At 40.7% G+C, this 24492-nt stretch overlaps 2 protein-coding genes across 5 annotated transcripts in view; both read right to left on the reverse strand.

Moving 5' to 3' along the window:
• The window catches only part of pmt (phosphoethanolamine methyltransferase), a 30856-nt gene extending 14386 nt beyond the window's left edge, over nucleotides 1–16470 (reverse strand). The window contains exons 1-2 of one of the 2 annotated variants that reach the window (XM_031862773.1): nucleotides 16050–16470; nucleotides 2990–3099 (exon numbers count right to left, since the gene is read on the reverse strand). The gene's annotated coding sequence lies outside the window, so the exon portion shown is untranslated. The remainder of the gene's footprint in view (nucleotides 1–2989; nucleotides 3100–16049) is intronic. The other variant, XM_031862774.1, reaches the window with a different exon arrangement.
• A 2700-nt stretch (nucleotides 16471–19170) lies between these two features.
• The window catches only part of mid2 (midline 2), a 132332-nt gene continuing 127010 nt past the window's right edge, over nucleotides 19171–24492 (reverse strand). For all 3 annotated transcript variants that reach the window (XM_031862711.1, XM_031862709.1, XM_031862710.1), the window contains 2 exons: nucleotides 23729–23936; nucleotides 19171–23386 (listed from right to left, as the gene is read on the reverse strand). In XM_031862711.1, coding sequence (XP_031718571.1) covers nucleotides 22963–23386; nucleotides 23729–23936 — 632 coding nt within the window. In that variant the 3' untranslated portion in view covers nucleotides 19171–22962. The remainder of the gene's footprint in view (nucleotides 23387–23728; nucleotides 23937–24492) is intronic.

Raw genomic sequence — 24492 nt, forward strand, 5'->3', positions numbered from 1 at the left:
CACACACACACACACACACACACACACACACACACACACCTCGTCTGTCAAGGAAAATGGAGACACAGGGACATGGTCAATATCCTCTTTGCTTCCAGGAGAATGCGCTCCCAGTAGAAGGCAATGATGGATCATTAAAGCCCATGCAGTTCACGTCGAGATATTGTCCAAGTTTTATTCCAAGTAAATATAAAAGGAACCAGTTTTTAGACTTTTCTCAATATAGTTCATGGAGACCAAGTAGACACTGGCTCCATCCCTCCACACACACACGTCGATTTCTCAAAGCAAAGACACCTGGCTCAGGGCAAACGAGTGCAGTTGTGTTGTTGGACTGGACATTGAACCGTGTGTTTTATCCCAGGATAAAGAGGTTCCACAACACATCACCTTCTGTTGGCCAAAGGGGCTACAGCTGGTTTGATGCCATTATTTAGGAGGAGAGTTGGACAAACTGACCCCTTTAACTCAGGGATCACGATCAAACCGTGATCATTTAGTACGAAGTCTTGTCGGCAGGAGCGTCAAATTCTAGACTTGGAACTGTGATGCAGAAAGTCTTGCACACCGTCAATCACTTGCACTCACTTTTTTTATGATGTTTCGGTGCCTCAGAACCTCAACAGCACCTGTACTGTAAACGTACCCAGCAAAAAAAAACAAACTCAAACCCAAGAGCGCCAGCAGCTGCACCTCCATCCACACTGATCAAGGTTGATGAGCTTGTATACATTGTACAAAGCTCTTCAAGTGTAAGCAAGAATAATACATTTACAAATGTGAAACCATAAACTACATATATCATATTTAACAAGGCTGAAACACCATAGAAAATATAGATTTAAGTCTCCAGATACTTGTCATCACGCAAGGAAAACCTGTCTGGAAAAAGTCAAAGAGAAATTTGTACTAAAAGAACCAACTTTGGTAGATTCTCACTTGAGAGTCGACTAAACTTGAGAATGCCTTTTTGCACAGAACAGAGACTGTATCAGAGTGATGCCAGGAAGGGATCACTTCACCTCTAGTATCAACAATCAATAAGTGTTTTTCAAAGTAAATGCATGAGGGTATTGCATTAAAAACAGACTTAAAACATTAACCTAGCAGTACAGTAAATGTTACCTTGCCATTTCTGTCTGTGCGTTTGTCCTGGTGAAATCAGATATGAATGCTGTGTGGGCACCAGAGAGGTGTCATCACAGTGTGGTGTCTAGAAGGAATTTCAGTTGACAGGAAGCGCGCGTTTCCCAGCTGAAAAAACTGTCAGGACTGCGCAGCATCCCTCAGAAGGACGGCATGCTTCGTGAACACGATTTGATGCATGGAAAAAGTCGACCTGTTGTGGCAAATCCTCACCTGACTAATCCTCCGCTGAGGGAGTTAAACCAGAGACAGAGTCGGGCTGTCACTGGGACATTGTTGGGGAAAATGAGGAGGAATAGTGGAGAGGAACAGCGAATAGGTAATGCTTATTCATTGACACCAACTGTCAAGGTCCCCTTGAAGAAAAAAAGAAAAAAAAAATAGAAAAAGAAAAAGAAGTCTTCTCGAGTTTCTCAGTGAAGTTAATATTTAAGATGTACCTGATGCTCCCAGTTGTAAAATCATAGTTTGAGTTGAGAGGTAAAGGTTGAAGATCCCCTCCAGACATTTTGTTATTGGATACGCAAATACCGTTTCAAAAGTCTGTTGAACACTGGACCATCATTGGCTTTCAAACCATTTGTGATCCTGCTTGTATGTTCACGTCGTTAAGATGAGCACAGAGAAACTTTGTAAACCACTGGTTTTTACTTTCCAATGCACATGGAGAAATAAATATATATAATAACAAATTAAAACATAAAATATACATTAATTGTCTCCGTTCTCATAAACTGTAGAATGTAGCTTGAGTAGCAAAATCCCCTGTGGGTCCAACGATCCCATAATATGTCAACAATATACAATGTGTCCGTGTATTTGGTGACATTTTTCGGTTTTCCAAAATGCAGACGCTAGTTTTGGTTTGAGGTTTGTTTCCAGCACACGGGCTGGGATTTTTACCAAAAAGCCAAACCAAAATGTTTCAGGACAATTTTGATGTAGGCCTATATTTGATGTACTTCCATTTTGTGATTATGATTTTACACATCAAACATATAAGCTCATGAAATATGTTGGTGTGGTTTACCAGCACAACAGTAAATAAAAAGGTTTGACTTCAGGAATACTGCTGTACTTTTACTAAATTACAATTCTGAATGCAGGATTTGTTGAACTATTCTGTGTGCGGTATTGAATATGAATGAATACTTCAAAGTTTAACATCATAAAATCATGTACAGTAGGTGGCAGTATGCACCTGGATGTTGCAACTATGAGCAAACGGTGTGCAGAGGAAGGTAACTGCTGTCTCACACCTGATGAATCAATTTCAAAACCCTGTACTCTGTTAATAACCGTCTCTTGTCGTTCTCATTTCCCTCCACAGGTGTGATTATGTCACCAATACCACCTGCTTTCTCAGAGGAGACCACAGCACAGATCTTTATTTACACCTCTGAAGCAAGGTTAACCTTCGCTTCCACCGGGGAGTTTCACACTGAGATTAAATTCTTGTTGTTGGAAACTTCGGATTATTGACTAGGAACCAAATTTATTACAAGTATTATCATCATCATCATAACTATGAGGTCTGAACTCACATTAAAAAGGTGGGAGTTGATTACTACAGAATATATACATATATTTAATCTTCCGTCATTCCTCAGTCTATATTTTATAATACCGAGGACACTTGGGTTGACCTCTAGTAGTGTCACGACTCTGGCAGTTAATCATTTCACTGCTACTGACTGAACCAACACGACTTCAGGTGAGGCGAGTGAGAGGAGTCAACATTAATCTGCTCTGTATCTGCAGTTGAACACTAACTAAAAAGAGCCCGGCCATCATTCCCTCACAGTTAAATATAAAAAGAAGACATCATGACCCATTTCTTCACCTTGTCAGTGCTTTGACATCTTTACGTTCCCTCTTCTTCTTCTTCTTCTACGTAGCAGGTGAGCACAAAATATAGTGTTTTCTCCCAAGGTGCCGGAAGGCAGCATGCGCCTGAAGAAACAATAAATGAGCAAATTAGTAGAGAGCTATTTAAGTATGTCGAGATTAATTTAGACCACCAGCCTAACACCTGCCTGATGGTCTGTTTGTACGACGAATCTACCACCTCATCAGTGCTCTGTAGTTTATATGTTCTTTAGCAGGGCATGCTGTTTAACATAAAGTGCCCAGAAAAAACTAAGATGACCTTTGCCTGCCGGCTTTCAGTAGAACAAACAAGCACAGAAGGGATCACAATTTGAACACAGGATGCACTCCCCGCTCCAATGTCACCCGCAATCTTTAACCCCGTTAGGCTTCCCCCCTTTCCTCCAGTCTTTCCTTGTCCTGGAAGCTCAACTTGAACTTGAGCATTTTTGCACCACATGATTAATGTCAGGTGCATCCAAACACTAAAATTTGGGATCGGTAATAACCTGCTTCAGGACTTGGAAATCTCTGTTGCAGGCCAGGGCCACCAGGGCAAAAGTAATTACACAATCTGTTTAGGTGTCATCAGCACATAATTTCTGTGGTCGCTCAAACATGAAGGAGACCTTGAGGTGCTTATTTGTGTGTGTGTGTGTGTGTGTGTGTGTGTGCTCCTCATCAGGCCTGGCGAGCTGCTGTCAAGGTGTGGAAACGTAATAAGTAATAAGAGTTGCTGTTCTAACTTATCGATTTCAGATGCCCTTGCAAACGATCAGAGTCAACAACAGTCTTTTTTTAGAAGAGAATGATGGTGCAGAGGATGAGAGGTGACATTTTACTAAAGCTTTTTTTAGGAACTGAAGAAGTCTCTACACATAGGAAGTAGTACTACTACTAATAATAATAATGATAATAATAATAACTGGATGCGATTTCAGTTGGACTTTAATATCAATATTCAGCCATCCCTTTTTGTAGTCATAAATAATGTCAATGCCTTAACTTCTTCTTTGAGGAAATATCAGATATACATCTTTTTGTCTCAGTTGCCGGAGGGACATACTGTACGTGTTCATGCTTGATTGACAGCAGCTGGCAGGCCGGACATCAGAGGGTAAACAAGACAAAGAACACAAATTTGCTCTGAGGCTTACGAGCCATAGGATGGCTGTAAGATGTGGTATGAACCACACTGAAGTGACATTTGCAGGTACATTTAAATCTACTCTTATAACAATTAAATAAAATGATCCAGGCAGTCTTACACCTCAGTTAATTGCCAAAAATCGTTCTTCCTCACGATTGATAAACTCATTGATATGATCAATGGGTTTATACACTTTTCTTAAGAATGAAGTTTACCCCCTGGATGGAAACTAAAAACAGTATTTGGAAATGATTCACATGAAGATGAATCTGTCTGCATAAAGATGATAAAAATGTACAGGTCTGCTTTAATGTCATTATTTATAACAATATGAATAGTTATTGTTCTATCAGACAAAGCCTTCTGAAGACGTTTGAACCTAGTATGAAGAAGAAACTTACAAAATGTAAAAGCACTACATCAATTTAATCAAGTACCAAAAGTTGCAGTACTCAAAAGTGCAGCTGCGAAGGTTTTGATTGATTTCCCACATTTGGACCAGCGCTGGACCATAAGCAATCTGTTATTTTATGTGAAAATCAATTTTTAGAGTGAGTGTACGAAATATTTTTAGATTTATTAAACTGCATTTTTTTTTTAATCACACTTCCTCCCATCAGGCTCATGCATTTCTGTGTTTTATGACAATATATTGCTGCTGAGAAACATTTGTGCCAACATTTGCAGACCTGGTGGTGTTGACTTCTCATTGATCCAGAACGTTTATATAATCAAACAGCAAATAGTGGATCGAAAAATCAAAACGCTCAATCTCTCTTTTGCTCCCCGACACTTCCACCATATATCAGCTGCTACCATAATCAAAATGGAAATAGACAGCAGTGTGGTATTGGTATTGTAACAGTGCATAAAGGGTTAATTGGATCAAGATTCAATTTGGGACTGAAACCTAAACCACAAACATCCAATTACCACCAACCAAAGAGCGGTTCATGGCCTAGCCACCGGACTCATTAAGCGCGGACTGAACAGGCAGCTTGGGTCAGACTGAAATTGCATCTTACTCTTAAAATGAAAGTGCGTTACTTTGCCTTCGAAGCAGAACTGTAATCTGAGTGGTTCAGCAGTTCTGAAGTTCAGTATTACTACATAACCTTTTAATGATTTATTTTGGATTAAAACACAAAGCCGGGGCATGGAGGTCTGACGTTTTTAAGCTGTTGCTGATTTCCAGGGCCTGGAGCGCAGCTGCCTCTCCTGCTTCTCTTCTCTTCTCTAGCAGCACGAGGCAGAGCTTTTCCTCATGCTTAAACTGACACCTGCAGACTCAGGGATCAGTACCCTTGAGGTGGTTTCCGACCCTCCACCCTTCCAACTCCAACATCCCTAACATCCAGCTAACCCTGACAGTTCAAGCTTCTAATCCCATCGGAAGCGGTTTTCTGTACATCAGAAAAAGGATGTATCAGAGTAGGAGAGAGGCAGACAGAAAGGAGGGATAGTAAATGAGGAAAAGAGAAAAGAAGGGAAACAAAAATGATGTCAAAACAAATCAGACAATCCTCCAAAGATCAAACTCATGTCTGCACTAAGGTCAATAAATTGGCTTAAGCGGGATCTGAGCTGGAGAGCTGGTTGATCTTAAAGCATCTTTGAAGATTTCGGAGAACAGTTGCACAGTATCCTTGTGTGTAAACAGTGTGTGAGGTTAAGTATGCGGGTACCTGTGTGCGGCGTTTCCTAAAACCGTGTTCTGTACCGTTTGTATATTGCTGTGGATAGACAACCTTCAAAGCCTTTTCTTTCATTTGTCAAACCCAAAGAAACGGGAACAGGAAATTAAGCAATATAAAGTCTGTTTAGTCTGTCAGGGAAGTTCCTATTGGCTCAGCGTAGCAGCTCTACAAGCAACAGCATTCCAGCAAACAGGATGGATGGAAAGGCATTCTGTTGTCTGCAGAGAGGTTGTTTCACAAGCCTTCACCACATACAAGCTTAACTCAAGAGTGAACATAGTCAGTTGATTGAACAAACTCTGAACAGCTGTTCCAAGAGAAAAAAAAAAAAAGGGAGGCATTTTCTTTCCAACACCAAATGCATTCTATAAACCTACATCTAAGCCTCTGCATCCCTGTTAAACACTTCTGTACGCCTATGATTAAATAAGAAAATGATGCCAGTATAATTACATGCATCTGCCTTCCTGGCATCTCAAGAAAGATTCAAGAATGAATGATTGTAAAATAGACAAACACAACATGAGAAGGGTTTTTTTGAAACTGATCAAAGTGAAGACAAACAGCAAAGAATGCAGGCGTCAGATTCAACTAAAAGCTCAGAGTTAATGGAGTTCCTCCATAGAAAGTTATTTTTCTTCTGGTGTTCCCCATGGAACCTTATGTCTAAAAAAAACATGTACGGTAGTAAACAGCGAAAGACTATTTATTTTGATCCCGTTTTTGCAAATAAAGAAAGTTGCAGAATGTCTAAGGTTTGTCGAAGTTGTCCATTTAGTTTCGTGTGCAACCTCTCAGTGAACTCCCTCGTCCTGCACAATATACGTCCCCAACACCAACATGTAGTTTGCTATGTTCCACGCACAAATGTAACGCTGGCTTACTGAATGCATTTTATACAACAAATCTTTTTTATGAGCAGGGAAGCGAAATAACAAGACCCGTTGTTCATGAGAGTTCATCCTGGTAGGAAACACACAGCGAGAGACATCACTTATGTGACTATTGTGTGTGTTCCCTTTCCAATTACTTCTTTTTTTTTTCACGGTCTTATGAGCAACAGTCACGGTCTTATGAACAACCAAATGCAAATTTCTTAACATGCAGAATTATCTTTTAAAATCAACCAACACCGTATATGCAATTCATGGCACAATGCAAGGGGATCAGAACATTATTATATCTCTTTATATGTCTTGAATGACGTACATATTTTTTTTCTAAATAAGGTCCCAATGTGGTCCACTGGAAAGGGCAGGACTTCGCCTCCATGTATTTGGTCAGGTTGCTTAACACTGGTGAAAACATAAAACTGGTTTTAAGGAGAACGTCTTTTGCCTGGCAATAGAAGTTCAGGTTATTAAACTCTAGAAATACTAAATAACAGTATGTCCGTCCCTGGGGATGACATGTCTACATGTTTAGACTGGTTGTCTATGTGGATGGTTCCGATGTGGGAGATTTGAGCAACCTGAAAGCTATATTATGTGAAAGACAAGTGAAGCCTACAACGTGACCTTTAAAGCAGCCCTTTGAGCACATTCTTCTATCCATGACACAGAGTAAACTCAATCAGCTCAATGTGGAGGCCTGTGGTTAGAGGCAACCGCAGAGGATGACGAGCACAAATAGCATGAAATAGAAATGTAGAACATATAGCGCACGTCAGTTTGAGAAAATGACCTCAGACTTTTTATTCTCTAGGACAGAGTGAAATCTTCTCAGTAATGTGTGAACCTGTGACGCTCGCAGTTTGAGAAAACAGCAGTGTGCTGTACAGTTAAGGTTCGCATAAATCCACACTTTTTGTGTCACTTTTCCCCCAATTTGTCCGCCTCTCCCCGTCTTTAAGCCCTGGAAACATTTTTAATCTCTCCCTCTCTGACTCAGGATTTCCTTGCTCTTCACTTTCAGACTTGCCACCGACAATTGTAACCATCACCTTCGTTTTTTTGTGACACACTTTTCTTAAGCCATAATATGTCCTCATCTGCATTAATCATCAGTGTTAGCTCATTGGTGATGCATGTATGCAGCTTCTGGAGCCACTAGACCCCCAAGGCATGTACACACAACATATCACGTACGCATTTAAACATATGCGTTTGCATTTGTGGAGGGAATACTTTAAAAATGGTCTCATAAATTATACAAATGACATTGGTAAATGTTCAGAACAATGTGAAGTATTTGTAGCTTATTACGGGGACATGATAACCGCTTGACAAAGAATCCTCATTAAAAATGGAGGAAAATGATTTCTTCTGAATCAAATAAAAAGGTATCCGTGTTATCCCGGAGCAGACGTCTACAGAGCTTTTCAATAGATCATTATTTGAGGCTTTTGGAGCAAAGTAAACCCTTCTGCTCCAGCCTAATGTTGCATGGTATCTGGGTTTGCCGGACTCATTTATCAGTCACATCATTTGTTATTCTGCATACTTGTTGGTCAAGAACGAAGCGTCGGGACAGAGCTTTTCCCATATTGGTGAAGTCACTGACCATCCGTAACATGTGAATGTAGATGAAAGTAGCTGTAGTTTCATCACAGGTGTTTCTCCTTAACCAGGTATGATGGTTTGATAGATCATGTGTGAAGACTTGGTACACGGGGTGGGCAAGTAAGCAGGTAAGTGGTTATGACACAGATCATTATTTTCTGTAAATTAGATTCATTAGTTTTTGCATCTGCAGGGTTTTAGTTTTCAGTAAGAACTTATTTGCGCTCAGCAGCTCTTTGACATTTTTTCTTCATTTTTCTCTTCACAGTCTATTAGTGATGCAGCGATCCGACCTTTAGTAGTCCCGATACGATACCTGGGTTTTGTGTATAGTCCAATGCCGAGTACTGATCCGATAACAGTGTTTAATTAATAAGCTGTATCCCTCACTGTGAGGAAGTGAATGGCGCCATTCTTTTATGTGTAAGACATTAGGATCAACTTACACATTGCTTTCCTAACTTTGTGATACAAAACGTATCAAATCAAATGCATATATAAATGTATTGAATTTGTTTGTATGCGACATAAATTGTACATCAAAATTAATAGGAATTACAGTACAAACCTTTTTAAAGAAGAAACAAATTGACCCCACCACCGCTTATTACAGTAAAAAGCATCAAGGAGAAAACACATCTACAAAAGAAAAACAAACATGCAAGACTGGACCATGAAATTGAGGCATCGGGTTGTGACTTATTTTACAGCCTTAAATGTATACAGTTGCATTTTGAATGGGACGCATGCAGGAAGCATGAGGAGGAGGAAAGACGCGCGTTACTGTCTGTAACCTGCAGTAACTTTAAGAATCGGGCCTCATCCTCAGGCTGCTGCAGAGGCCAACATCTTGTTAACATTATTAGATTGTTACACGAAGAGAAACACGCACACATGTCGAGCAATAACAGCACTAAACAAACCTGACCTATCTTAGTATAGCCCCGGGAGCAAGTGCATCAAAGTGACCTCACCCTAAGCTGTTTTCTCTGCTGCACATGTTGCACTCATGAACGTAATAATTAAGTCAATGTTCCTCGACTGCTCACGAATTAATTACATTACATCCATGGGAAGTCTGCAAAGAGGACTCATTTACAGCAACGTTTTAAATAGTTTTTCAGAATTTTCCATTTAGTACAAGCTTTAATTCTGTGCCGTTAGCATCACTTCTCTCTCTTCTTTTCGAGAAATGTACATTGGATATGTTTTTCAGTGGTTGGCCTGAAATGTCTGCTGCTAAATTGACTGAAATTGGCCTTTTGTCCACCACATGTGTACAGGAAGCTTCATTTTCTCATGCAAAGTCAGCAGTAGACATTTCACCCTCGCTTCATGCAGCTTTCATGTATGCGTGATTTTCCCCATATCCCTACATGAAATTTGTGTCTTTGGGGACTCGCCTTTAACCTGACCTCCCTCTCCAAATAGCCTCTGCATCCTGTGGGAATTGATTGCACACACCATCCAGCAAGCTGTATGGAAAACTGTTTTGCTCAGCTGTGTGGAAGCTGTATGGAAACATATACAGCTTGCTTTAATGCATTGTGTAAATCGGGACATTGCAGGCTGCATTGACGTGGAAATGTATTATGTTCCTGTCACTTTTCCTTAAGGAGTGCATAAGTGAAAGTGGCAGAGAAAGTCATATTCGTGCACACATGAATGCATTTAGAGAACATAAACACAGACAGGAGCACTGGCAAGCTTAGTCACTCAATCATCCACTGACTCATGCACTAACACTCAATATGTACCATGCTTCAGTAACAGGGACAAAAACTCAGGCCCAAAAAACAAACAAAACAAACACTCAAGTCAAATGACAAACAGCAATGTTTCTCCTGCAAATGAGCCGTTTGATACAAAACATGCATAAATAAAACAAGATGAAAATCTCAACATGCGATTGTTATTTTATAATTTGCCACCTAAATATCTGTTTAGAGAACTACGTCTAAACAACCGAAGAACCTTTTGCTAAAAGATGTTTTAAATTCCTGCTCTGTACCTCCCTCACTTGTACTACTGATCTGATCGAGCTCAGATTTGCCAACTGCCACACTATAATAGTCATCTCGTCTCACAGTAATCCCACAGGATTACCAGTAAATGTCATCCTGTATTAATCGACCAAGGATTATCATCACAAGCGTCTTTGTTCATATAAAATGAGGGCATTGTTTTATAACCCTTTGGTTGATGAGTCCTATTTAAACCCTCCACACATCTGCTCCATGCAATCATCTGAGCACTTTGATCAGGTTTCTGATGTACTGTACTTTTTCACTGTGTGCCTAGATGTGTGTGTCCGGTGTCAAAAAGGAAGTGAGTCTTTGTTTTGCTGCATGCCGTATACTCCTATACTGTTTTCTGCAGTAAAATACTTTGTCTAGTGCCTCCTCTGCCAGCTGCTGTGGACAATCAGACGAAACTGGCTACAGCATTTTCAATCAACCATCTGCAGTCTGGTTGAAACAAAAAAGGAGAATTGTAAGAGCTCCAGAGTGCTGCGCAAAAGGGCCAGAAGGTCTGACAAAGACAGGCAGACAGCGAAGCAAACTGATGGGAGGCAGCTGGGATTAACGGCCCAGAGTTGGTAGAACAAACTGCTGAACCTTGAGGCCACACGAGACGAGCAAGAAAGGGAGAATCAGACAGAGCATCACCTCGCCGGTGCAGAGACAAGAGACCAGCGTTTTGACTAGTGATGAGGTCGCACAGTGACACGACTACTTTTCTTACATATAGTCCCTGTGGTCAAGGTGACACTGTTCAGACAAGGTTGGGCACCACCTGGAATTTGAACACACAAGATAAAATTGACTACTGTTAAATAAACTACTCACTAGCCGAGTCACTTCTTGTCCTGCCTCACACATTCTGATGTTGAACATATTCAGTCACCCTGCACATTGTAATAACAGACCCTGAAAATACCATCCACACGTTACTGCAGTTTGATCAAAGCCGTCATTAGTGAGAAACACCCAGAATCGTCCTCTAACCTTTGTCCATTTAATATCCAATAGTAATCTAATCATGTAAACGGTTTTTCCAGACAAACAGCGATACTAGAGCCATGACATTTTAATGTTGGCAGTGGTGAAATGTCAGCGTACAGATGAAAGAGGCCAGTTCTACCACCCTGTGGATTTGTTTGCAAGGGGGAGCGGACGGTGGATTTAGAACCGGTTCAAAGCTAATTAAACCACATGTAACCTGCTGGTCTTTTCTCCACACCTGGTGTACTTTACACTGTGCTATTATTTCATCATAGTGGTATTTTGTCCGGGGCTGGAGAAGTGACAGTAACTGTCCACAAGTTACCGTACGCTGCATGGAGATATCTATCAGAAATGCAGCAGAATCTTCAAGACTATAGGTTCATTATGATCAAGATGAGAGGCTTCGTAATTTATAGGACATCAAAAGGTAGATTCTGGGGGGGGGGGGGGTATGTGAAGCTGTGTGGTGCCCGAGGATAACAACTTCATCTCCTCTCCAAGGGATCCTGTTGTACATGTCTAGAACAGGGAGAGCAATGCTGAGCAGAACTCTGCGTACTTCCTCTGAAAAGTCAAACTCAAAAAAGAAGGACCAGCTGGGTCTGAGATACACTGAGCTGAATGGATGTATCAAAGTAGCAGAATATCTCAAGAAACTTGTTTTTTTACAAAATGCAGAGCAATATTTTGGAAAAACAATAAATTCCCTCGCATAGAAAGAAGGCACACAGGGCCTACTATAGCATAAGTAGATCTCTAAATAAACTCAGTCACAATTTGGAAGTGAATTGTGGGGTCCCTCTTCTGAACCAGTGGCAGTTATCTTGGGATATAACCCCAATTGAAAAAAATGTCACCAACAGTTCCATTAAGAAATCCTCAATGTCCACTTGAACAGCCCAAACCATGCATGCAAAGCAGAGCTGGGGGAATTCCCTCCGTCTCTCCACATGATTAAAAGAGCGATCAAGTTCCAGGTTCATTTGGCACAAGCTGAACCTGAGTAGTAACAGCCTCTACCCAGAGACACATCCTCTGAAAATCAAAGTAACCGAACATCTCAAAAACCAACTCCATCACCTCAAACACATCGAAGAAAAACAACTTACAGTCTCAGAGATGACAAATGTGTTAGCAAAACCATTGCCTTCACACATCGATGAGACACGGCGCAATCTAAGCATCGCGGTCAATATCTCCTGAGGGGAAAATCTGTCTCTTTAGCTGCTAAATGCTCCACTATATGTCCAGTAGCTAGTTGCTATTGCTAACTTTGTCTGACTGCCATATAGCACTGGACAGGTAGCGAACAGCGTTTATCAGAGCTTTTACCCTGAAAAACAGCTGCCTGCATCTGTAAACATCGCTGATGAGAGTGCACCAAAACAGTGAAGCTGTGAAAACAATGAAGTAAAGCAAGTACCTCTCAGAAGGTTTACCGCTACAGTAATAACAGTCACTTAATCCATCATTAGTAAAAAAAAAAAATATTGATAAAAGATTACAAATAACTACTATTTTTATTACCCTTCAGCGCCATAAGAGTGATTTAGTCGCATGCGAGCTGAAATGATTCAAAAGATGTATGGCTCTATGGCTGCAGCGCTTCGTCATTATTCCTCTGCACTCACAGCACATCCCCATTCGTGACCATCTCTAACACAAAGCACTCAAGTGGGTCAAGGTCGGTTATTTATATCATGAGCGGTTTCCAATTAAGTCAACATGTCAACCTGAAACCATCTGCAGCTAATAGGCTTCCAATTGATGAATATGAAAAGCGAGGACAGACGAGAGAGGAGACAGCTTGATATTAACGATAATGCAGGGGATCATCTATGGAGATGGCGGTTTTGATGCACGGATCAGATACGAGTGGATCAAAGTGTCAACATGGTTCACTTGGGAAAATGATCAGGCTGCGTTTACTTTTGATTACGATTCCTCCTCGGCGAATAAGAATATGCAGAGAGTTTAGATAATCGCTCATAGTTGAGTCAGTAACACTGTGTTTATGAGCTTGTGTGCTTCACAGGCCTGCTTCTCATTGCGTATAGTTATGTTGCTGTAAAAAACTGCTTCAACAAAGCTCACTTCCCTGCACTAAACCTCTGATGTCAGTCCACATTTACTCTCTGCGTCACATTGGCTCAGGGGGAAGTTATTCTTCAAAACTGTCTGTGAAGTTCTGACATTTTCATTTGGCTGTGAATGAGCTTTTTTTTTTTTTCCCCCCAACAAAAAGGTTATTCCATTTTCTGTCGCTGTCTGAATCTGCAATGCTGTATGGAAATGTATGCACAAAATCTGGCTTCACCGTTCCTGATCTTCAACCATCAATTGTAAAATTCACTGTAAACCCCAACCTCCAACTCCTCCGTGAGACTGCATGTTTTCTTAATCCGCTGACCGGTGAAAGTGACTGTACGGGATGATGAAGAGCTCCTCCGAGACCCTCCTCTGGCTGAACCAAAACCCCTTCAAGACGGTTTCATCCAAATAGAAGCACTCAATCTTAAGGACACGCTTGGTCAAAAATAATGCAGCACACAGACTGTAAGCGCGGGTCGCCTATGGTATAAGCTCTTAAGAAAAGGGTTTTACAGAACAGAGTTGTCAAAATGATGTGGGGCCGATACCTGAAATAATTTTATCTTCTCCAGACATCTCATATAAACCAGTAGAGCCCATTAGAATATTAGTAAAGTGTACAATTTGGCTTTGGAAAGACTAGAAGAAGACACCACCCTCCAGACTACGGAGTGTGGAGCTATGACTTTATAACTGCTGTTCAGGGTTGGGGGTTTAGCCAACGGCCGAGTGGATAGAGAATGACCCCGCTAACACCCATCCTGCCCACACCATTCCAAGAGTTTGCTCCCAAAACTGTTCATCAACGTGTCAACGATGGCAACAATATCTCTATGAAACTAACACCCTGTCACATCCTCCGGGAGAGATGGAAAGGTAGAGATTTTCTGCTGAGATCTCTCTGAAGCACCTGGACATATCGCTCCCTTTCAGCAGCACCATCAAGCCTCCGGGGCTCTCTGAGACGCCACCGGGCCGGTTGATTGATTCCACCCTCAGAGATGAATCTAGATATTGACTGTGCGGCGCAAGTGTTAGTGTGTGTCTGTGTGGTTGAGTCAGAGAGAGAGAGAGAGAGAGCGAGAGAGCGAGAGAGCGAGCGTCTGATAGAGACCGAGCCAGTGGGCCCGGTGATCTACAGCCTATTTAGATGCTCGTTTCCCAGAGTTCATAGCTCTCTTCCATCAACCCTCCAGGCAGGGAGCCAAGCCTTTGCTCTCTCCTCCACAGTGGTCTAATTCATCCACACTTAGGAAAGGTAAAAGGCTGCCTGTGTCTGCCTCAACAGTTCCAAAGGCAACTCATTTTTATCACTTCTCTCTGATCTGCAATCTCTGCATTCCTTATCTTTGATTTGATCGATTGTGTGCTTCTGCTCTCTTTGTTTTTATGCTGCATGGACTAAGTCGAAAAGGAATATTCCTGTCCACATGACAGGACACGTGCAGCCGCCAACATGCAGGCATAAATACACACAGACAACACACGTAGTGGCTCATGACTCCTACACACCATGTCAAACTCCCAATTGAAAGCAGATCAGCCTCTAATTTAGTCAGATTTAAATAACTTCCTCCAAAGCAGATGGTGACAAAATGAGGCTTTTCTTGGATATCACTCCACTCTGGGCAGGTAGGTGCAGCTGGAGCAGGTGTGCGTTACTGAAACAGGGCCAGGGGCTGGATGCACATTTGCAGTTTATTATGCCCAGCTGTGCATTTGTAGCTCCGACAGACCTTCACTGTAACGACACCCTGCTGATGACAAATCCGGATGGATTTTATGAATACGCTAGCATTACTGTGATGGAAATAGTGATGAGAAAACCCTGGCTCGTTGCGCAAATAAACGAATATTGACCCTAGACTTGCATTTAGACAAACTTCTTTTCCACATATGACATTATGTATCACCAAGAGGAAGGAATAAAATACTAATGCTTTGAATGAGCCATCAAAAGTATAATTTCATACCAACTACCCTAGGCCCGAGAAGCTGCAGCAGCGTCAACAACAATTTCATATTTCAATGTGCTTCACAATGAATTGAAGTCAAAATCAGACAACATAAAGCCCCGCTCAGACCATAAAGCGGCATCAATTTAAATATTATGTGATGACAGTAGGCTACAAGAATTTGATGAAGTAAATAACACCTTTAGGCTCCAGAATATATAGCATTAAATGTCAAAGTATACACACGTGGAACCACACCACAGAGCCCAAAAACAAAACAAACAGTAAACTACTTTTCTATATCTTTGCAGCCAGGGTGTACAACTGATCATCGATTCTAAATATAGGCCTATAACAACCACTCATCCGTTTTTATTAGTATGACCGACAACAAATAAAAAGAACTATGGACACCACGGCGGGTTCAACAAGCAATATCCGCCACATACATTTTAAAACTCTGAGACTTCTTATAGAATCAACAGATGAATAAAACATCCCCAAAGCAGACAACACGGACATGTGTAATGTTAAACAATATAAACTTAACAGCAGCTGCAGTTGCAAAACATGCATCAAAAGGAGATAACGTGCAGTTTTACATACAGCACAGCCACAACACCTTGACTCACCTGTCTGAACGAGATTGTAGGCCTCGTGCAACACAAAATCCTCCTCAATCTGCTCCAGATTCAACTTGTCTGCTGTTTGTACTCTCCGTCCGTCCCACTGCGGTCGTCAAAGTGTTCAGACATGTTGAGCTGGATGAAGCTCTGCAGTCAGATTTGGTAACACACGGTAGAAAGGCCTCACGCGCATCAATGCAGGTAAACGTTCCTCAATTGAACACTTGCGTGGAAGTCACCGCTGGAGGATCCAAATGGAGCATAATTTAGCATTTAACGTTTAGACATAAAATCAGAATGCACCTGTTCAAAAACACCTGTTTGATTTGCGTCATTTAGCGTGCTGGCCGGTGGCATTATTTTGTTCTGCTATGTTGAAGTCTTGACGTTCATCTGACTGGCTGGCACAAGCCAATCAGATGTCAGGCCTTTGCCATATTGGGATTGGTAATTTGGTGGCTGTGTGACTATTGTAGGACAGGAAATAAGTGTTCAAAATTGTCCAGACTAGTTTTTTACTGTATGGAGTTACAATAATGCTAACCACAACCACATTTTATCATGATATGATCATTAATTCTATTTTGTTGTTGTGCATTTATTGTACGAATCAATAACTGCTACCCCAGAAAACATAAGAGCAAAGAAAGGCAAATAGTAAAGACTACTTATATATTTATTTTAACATTCACATGTCTTGTCATCAGCCACAGGACTGGAAAAAAAGACTCATCAGAGGGCCTGAGTCTGGAATGTGTCTATTTGGCAATTTCTGAACGTATCCAGGAAGGATTCATAGGAAGGAAATGAAAAAGGTTTTCTGCTAAAACAGCATTCGGAGTTGTAGAGTTAGCTACTGATTTTTTTTTTTTTGTGAGACCAGTGGGGAGAACATTATAATAATCTATAGCCTGCTGGTGATGAAGGTGTACATTAGCCTTTCAGTGTTCTCTGGAGAGACAAATGACCTGACCTTGCTGTATTTCAAAGGTGAGATAAAGCAGTTTGGCCAAATCTCTAAAGCTCTTTGAAAACTATTTTGTGAATAGAAGGATGAGAAGATTCAAACTTCGCTGCTGGACAAAGTGTCATGAAGTAATGACCCATTTAGGAAGGAACAAATAATAGTAAAATAATAATAATTATAACAACAACAAATAATGTGAATGGATGAAATATGCTTCATCAGGTGAAACTAAAAGCAGCAGGTGGTGATGAAATGCTCTCCACCATGTAGACTTTTCTTTGGTGTAATTAGAGAGTTGTCGTACACCACATTAGAGGCTTCAGTGACAAATGACTTAACGAGCTACACAGGGAGTCCTAATTATTCTACAATTAGAAATGTAATTATGGGTTGCTGCAACGGCTGCTTGCTAGTTGGCTAGCAGTGTGAGGGAGCAGAGACAGAGTGAGCATCGCATTTAAATGCCAGCTAATCTTTCAAAGTGCACAGCCCTCCAATCACAGCCCCACTACTTCAATTGCGGACTGCACTGGACCAAGTTGAGGCAATGATGTTTGTAATCCATCATTTTAAAACTACTGCTTCAAATGTACCTATAGCAATTAACAACCAGTGTCCAGACTACTGCTCTGCTAACCTTAGAGTTAGAGTTAGAGTTGTCAAGTGTTGATCTAGTGTTGGCAGGTAATGGATAATAATTGGATTTCCGGTCAACCTTTCAGTGTTATGTCAGTGGTTGTTCGGTTTGCGAAGTCAATTGACAATCTGCATCATGTGATGATCAAACTGTGTTCAATGAGCTCACGGTCTGGAGAAAGTTAAGAACAAGAGGAAACCATATACGCTGTTATTACACTTCAATCCAATATAATCAGTCAGAGAACTGAGGTCAGAGTCTGGTGGTGTTAATCTGTTTTGCACAGTTTATTCATCCGATAAAAGCCAGAGGTTTTGGCTTGATTTACATAAAGACTGTATAACTCTGAAAGTGTCTTAAGTCATGCATCAACATTGTTCCTGTTTGTACTCAAACAGGAAATCTGTGTTGAGTTTAAAAGCATGTTAAGTTCAAATGTAATTTCCTCGAAAGAGGACCCGGGTAAATAATGTCGTATCATTAATTATGTTGAGCTCTATGTTTACCCGTAGACAATTATCACATTTCCCGTGTTCAGCTGACCTTCTGTGCACTAAGGACCAAGACTCAAGGTTATGTTATCTTTTAATTTACTGGAATTAATGAGTTGAAAGTGCATCAACTGAATTCGGTCTATATTTTACCCGTAATTAGAAACAAATTACATAGTTCTTTCTGAGAAACTACTTGGAATCACGACCCATGAAATAAAGCATTAGCTTCTTTTGCCTGGTGTGCACTGTGCCAGACACTGAATGAAACAGTATAAAGCTCGACTCAATGAACTATTCTCAGGTCCTGAATTGTTTTTGGACTAACAGTTTGTTTTCACACGTTTTTTAACTTTAGGGTAAAACATTTGCACAGATTTGCACAGACCATCCAAGGTCATGGGGATGATGTATGTCTGTGATGCCATATTGTTCCCAGAGGGAGTAAATTCATCTTTTCAGCAGGGGCAGCAGTGTAGGGTCAGGTGCACAACAGTAGCCTTGCAGTTGATATGGTTCATACTGCAGGGCAGACACAGGGTCAGATGGCCAAATAATACACACGATAGCACCATATAATAATAATAATGTTTCTGTACCCACACAACAGTCCTAATATGCAAACATATTGTTCCTCATTTCAGGGCCAGTGTGTGTTAGTGCCATGCTTGCAGGACCCATGCTCTACAGTACTATGTTGTAGTAACGAGGCACTCGTGCCAGTGATGACAGATGAGGGCTAAGAGGGCATAGTCCTACTAACACCACCCTGAGTTTTGGATGAGCTGCCAGCCTGACTCTGCCTTTCATCATTCCAAGGTTCAGCCGTTTTGTAAGCTTTGGGCTGCAAATCGGTGTCCAAACTATACACACCAGAGATCAGAGGCACTGTTCATGTAGGACATGCCTTGCAAAAAGAGATTTTTTTTTTTAACAGATTTATATATTTTCATGAGCATAAAACATCAATATCTTAAAGGAAGAACTTTTAGACACAGCTGAGATAAAGAATCGGGACTCCAACACATTTGGGATCAGACTTTTAATTGGACTTAAATTCACATAAATAACATTGGTTCATATATATTTTGTATATTATACAACTTTATATAATATATATTTCCCCCTATGATATACATTCCTCTCTGGCTAAAATTATCTCTCATATCTATGGAAACAGAAAGCCTTTGCATGAATGCAACGCTGCCTTTTTTTTTGTGCTGTTTATCAAGGTCCAAATGCCAAAAGGAGAGGAGCGCGTTTCTCATGAGTTGTAAAAAATAATTTCCCAAGTTACACAAACAGAAAAGCAAAACGGAGAATCTATTGCATTGTCTCTAGGGTTTTACACTGCACTACAAGGAGTGGGTAGCTATTGAAAATCAGTCACTGTATATTATATTTTACTGTATTGACTTGTGGCACAAGAAAAGAAAAAGCACTGCAAACTATCTGATAGGAATGGTAATGAACATTTTGTTTTTAAGTGTTCTTGTCATGGTTTCTGTTTTTTTTTTTTGCAAATAAAAAAAAAGAGAATATGCTTGACTCAAGATAAGAAACCCCATCGTGAAGATAAGGAAAGAGTTATGAACCTGCAGCAAGGTCACGTAATCATGCAGTGACCCAGCCAAGCGCCCTTGCACAGATGAGTTGAGTTTGTCAGTCTGGATCACAAATCAACACATGACCGTTTCGAGCCTGTGACCAACATTATTCCACAAGATGGGTGGATATCTGGAAGTCAGGTAACATTCACTAACCTCCCTGACAGAAAGAAAAGATAACCCTCTGCTCATATTGGAGCTCCTCCTGCATTGAACAGCGGATTGACTCTGTCGCCTGCAGCGCTCATGCAGTCAATATCTCCATCAAACAATAATGACTGACGCATCATCACACAGTTTCCCTAAAAGAACGCTGCAGGTTGAAAGATGCACTGAGAGGACACGACATGTCATTTTCACTATCTTTCCATAGCTGAGAGTTTTACATCACTGGATCTTTACTTAAACTCATCAACACGAAATCATGGTTACGAGCAAATGATTGAAATCAGTGTGTGTTTTCAAGGTCGAGGAAATCATAGCTTGTCAATACAAATGTTACATGACATTCAACATTAAGTATATACCTGGTGATGTGTAAAAAGAGTGACAATGGCTGTGAGTTGTCAAATCTAACAAGATGGTATGTAAAACATCTGCTTTTTTTTTTTTTTTTCAAACACAACCTTGTGTTTCACTGTCACAATCCCTCCTTACTGTTTCTGCTACACAATCTCGCAAGTCTGCATAAACTATGATACATATTTGATTGTCTGAATTGGAGCCACTACCTGAATATCAAACCAGAGAGAAACTGTCACCCACACTAGGCCTTCAAATCCAAATAAAAAGCAAACAATGGATCCAGCTACAGCTTCTATCTGAAAAGTTTTGGGTGACAACAAGAGGTCAAGTCAGCTGTAAGCAAATATGCAGGTGAGTCAGTCTCTGATGAAAAACAAGGTTGAACTTGAAAGAGCTACTTAAATTACCCAGTGAACCGGTGTGGGATCCTACAATGTTTCATGCATTTATCACGACAAGGCCAACCTAAACGAAACATGACATGTGTGTAGGTTGGTGTGTGTGTATGTACATGTGTGTGTGTGTGTGTGAGTGTTAACAAATCACAGAGGAAAACACAATCATGCCATGACATTGCGACAGACAGCAAGTTAAAGTGTTAACCCCCTCCTTCCCTGATTAGTTGAAAACAGAGTGACGCTTTTTTTTTATAAACAACTATGAGTTTATCATCATCTCACCATGATAGAAAGCGCATAAACATCATCATAATCATATCCCTTTTCTAAACAAGATAAAGTTACTATGCTATTGAAAAGAGTCGTGGGGAGGAAAAGTCATTGGTCGTGTTCAAAGCACAGTGAAAACACCGTTCTAACTTTACAGCAGGGGCTTCTCAATCTGTGCATCATTTGTTCTTTTCATATTCAATTGGGAATCCAAAATCAGAAACTGAAAAGAAAGATTTGAGTTGTTCGTTTGAATTTTCCAATTTTGGATTTCTATTGAATGTGAAAAGAACAATTGATACACAGATTCTTCTGGTATTTTACCACAGATTAGACAACAACAACAACAACAAAAAACAGTTTAAACTGTATTTTATTGCAATACTTTGTAATGGTTGGTATCCAGTATCCATCATCAATTATTCACCATCAGTTATTATTACGTCACCAGTCTGAAAAGGTGACGTAGATTTTTCTGAGTGAACACAACCAGCAGTAGTGCTAGTTGTCACTTTCCCTCCCCAGTACATCCCTGCCACTCATCTCAGTCTACTTTAATACTCGTAAAGGGGAAATAGTGTTAACTAAAAAGTGCGTCATTAATATGTTGAGATCATCATAAAAGTAAACCCTCTTTTTTTTGTCATAAATAACACTTTTGTTCCTCTAATATTCAAGAAACCTCTTATTATACAAGTTGAGTAGTCACATAATGCAAATCTACTCCCTGTGATCATATTAATATCTGGGAGCAATGTTAACACTTCCTGAAACTTGGAAGCTACAACCCACCAAAACAAAGAAGACTGCTGAATCAAATCTAGGAGGAAGATCAAGGAAAAGACTTTAGCAACGACCACTTACAGCTACTCAGGCTACAACACATGAAAAGTGATGTGATTGCATGTATTTGCATGTAATTGCATTAGCAAGATGGTAGCATGTAGTTCACTCAATAAACTGCAGTCAAAGAAGGCACATCAATATTCAAAGGAAGAAACGTTTTGGGACATACGCTTGCTTTCTTGTAGAGAGTTCGATAAGAAGAATGATACCACTCTCATGTCTGTGCGCTAAATATGAAGCTATACAGCCAGCAGGTGGTTAGCTTAGCTTAGAACAAAGGCAGGAAACACAGGAAAATGGCTAGCCTGGCTCTGTCCAAGCTAAGGTAAAAAAAATTAACTTATTTTGCAACTGCTTACAAGCTCACAAATCTTAATTGTTTAACTAGAAATGTAAAACGGAGACTGTGGTTTTACTGTCGAGTCTTTATGCTATGCTAAGCTAACTCGACTGCTGGCTCTAGCTTCATACTTCACATACAGATATGAGAGTAGTATCAGTCTCATCGAACTCGCTAAAAAAAAAAGTACATGTACTTTTAATAATTTCAAACTATTCCTTTAGCTGATAATTAGTTCAAAGTTTAATTTAACTTTTGTCAGATTTAGTTAACTCGACATTATGTAAACTTAATGTGACAGAAATATGGACGATTTAAAATAAAGTCAAAACGTCTGTAGTCTGAGGATTGTTCACTGTGTTTTGTATTTGTATCCCTGCCTCTGCATTGTGCTGTGTTTTTAATCTACCGCAGCAGATGTGATCTCACTGTTCACATGTTGTAACTTCAAACTCTAAATGGCTGATGAGAACATTCCCTCCTTGGTCTTCTGCCTGGGGTCAGATCAGGAGGAAGATAAATCAAAAAGGAAGACCTTAAATGGTCATAAAACCAGATGTCCAGCCCGTCCCTCAGTGACTCCAAAGCCTCAGATCAATTTTAGGTCTACTGACAGTTGTAGTCAGGAGGCCTTGCTCCTATTCACTGATGGATTTGCAAAGCATTGGATGGCTACAAACTAACAGGACTGACATGTTTCCAGACAGGTGTGTATATCTCCAAAACTTTCTGAATTCATGAGAAGGTTACTGGTCCGCTCTCAATGTTGTTCAGCTCTCAATCAACCTTTCAGTCACCGGGTCTGAGTGGACTCTGCTCGGCCATGAGTGAGCCTTTTTCAGTGGCAGGTCTTCATCCCGGTCAAGTATGGCGACTCTTGTCGGCACAGGCCCATCTGCTGCTGTTGCTGCTCTTCAAGATCTGTCGCCACGCCATCGACAAAGTCGGGGACGGGTAGCCCTGAGAGTATCATGACTGACTTGTTCCAGATCATGAAAGTGGGTACCACGGGCAGGAGGAATGAGACTTCAAAGGTGTGAATGTGCTGGGAGTTCATGGCATCATAGAAGGTCAGTGAGTTGTTGTCGTAGTCCAGCAGGACACCCAGTCGCCTCAGCTGCAGGCTTGCCTCCACCAGCATCTCCTTGCCATCGTGGCGCACCATAAAGTTGTTGTTGCAGCGCGAGAACACCCATGAGGACGAGTTCTTGCCACTCCATTCGTTTTTCGGGGCTGATTTGTAAGCCACGCCGATGGCATACCTGCAGGGAAGGAACATTTTGGAATGTATTAGTGATCTGAAACCAGAGTCGTCCTTAATGACTTTACTTGCACAGTCAAGCTACCTCATGCTGAGGACACACAAGATAGGCACGGGCCCTTTGGGTCTTTCCTGCATGAAAAGGTCTACTTCAGAGCCAATTAGTGAAAAGAATATAAATAGGATAAGTATATACACAGTGTGCAGTGTGTGTGTGTGTGTGTCTGTTTTGTGTGGGTTTGCATAACAGCCTAGATTTAAACTCCATAGAGAAAGATATTTTGGTTTATCGAGCCTCCTTGCAGGCTTATATAATGCAGTCTTCTGCGTGTGTGTTTCTTACCATGTGGACGCTCCCAGCAGCACCTCCCAGTAGTGGCCCCCGCTGTCAATGAAGACATTACCAGCTGCACCATAGGAGCCCGTGCCGCTGAAGCGCTCCGGGGTGTGGCTTTTCTTCAGCGAGCTCTCGTCCTTCTCCATGGTCAGACAGTCGTTGGACAGACGCAGCTTCTTGTGGGCCGTCTTTGGATCTAACTTGAAGGGTTGACCTGCAAATAAACGTCATGCTTTTAAGCGCCTATTACTGTGTGTCGGCAGCTAATGCTGCTAATGATAGTGATAACGACCATATAACAATCATCATTATCCCTAACATCATTAACATGATCATCTTTTTTTGGCAAACTGGCACCTCTATCTAAAATCACAGTTCACAAAGTTTCTCCCTGAAAGGCATAACAACTGTTACATGATGCAACTAACATGGAGACAAAAAATGCTAAAAGAAATATATCAAATTTTAATTAGTTACATAAAAGCAAGGCTAATAAAATTTTCTGCAATCCCTAAATGTAATCACTGTAGATCACGAGTAGTTTCCATTCTTTTTTTATCATGAGATATTTGCTTTTCTCCTAATAATATTTATGTTGCAGTACAGATAAGAGCAACTGGAAGAGAAGTCACTGTGCAAGTTTTAGATTTAAGAGCCATATAACGTCTTGTTGAACAGAAATATGTGTTGCCTACAGAGCTTCTTTGTTTATGTATCATAAACACAAGGCAAAACAAATCTGAAATATAACATTTCCCAATTTCAATTTA

The sequence above is a fragment of the Anarrhichthys ocellatus genome, unplaced genomic scaffold, assembly GCF_004355925.1.
Source record: "Anarrhichthys ocellatus isolate YVR2014 unplaced genomic scaffold, GSC_Weel_1.0 scaffold27, whole genome shotgun sequence".
Taxonomy (NCBI): domain Eukaryota; kingdom Metazoa; phylum Chordata; class Actinopteri; order Perciformes; family Anarhichadidae; genus Anarrhichthys; species Anarrhichthys ocellatus.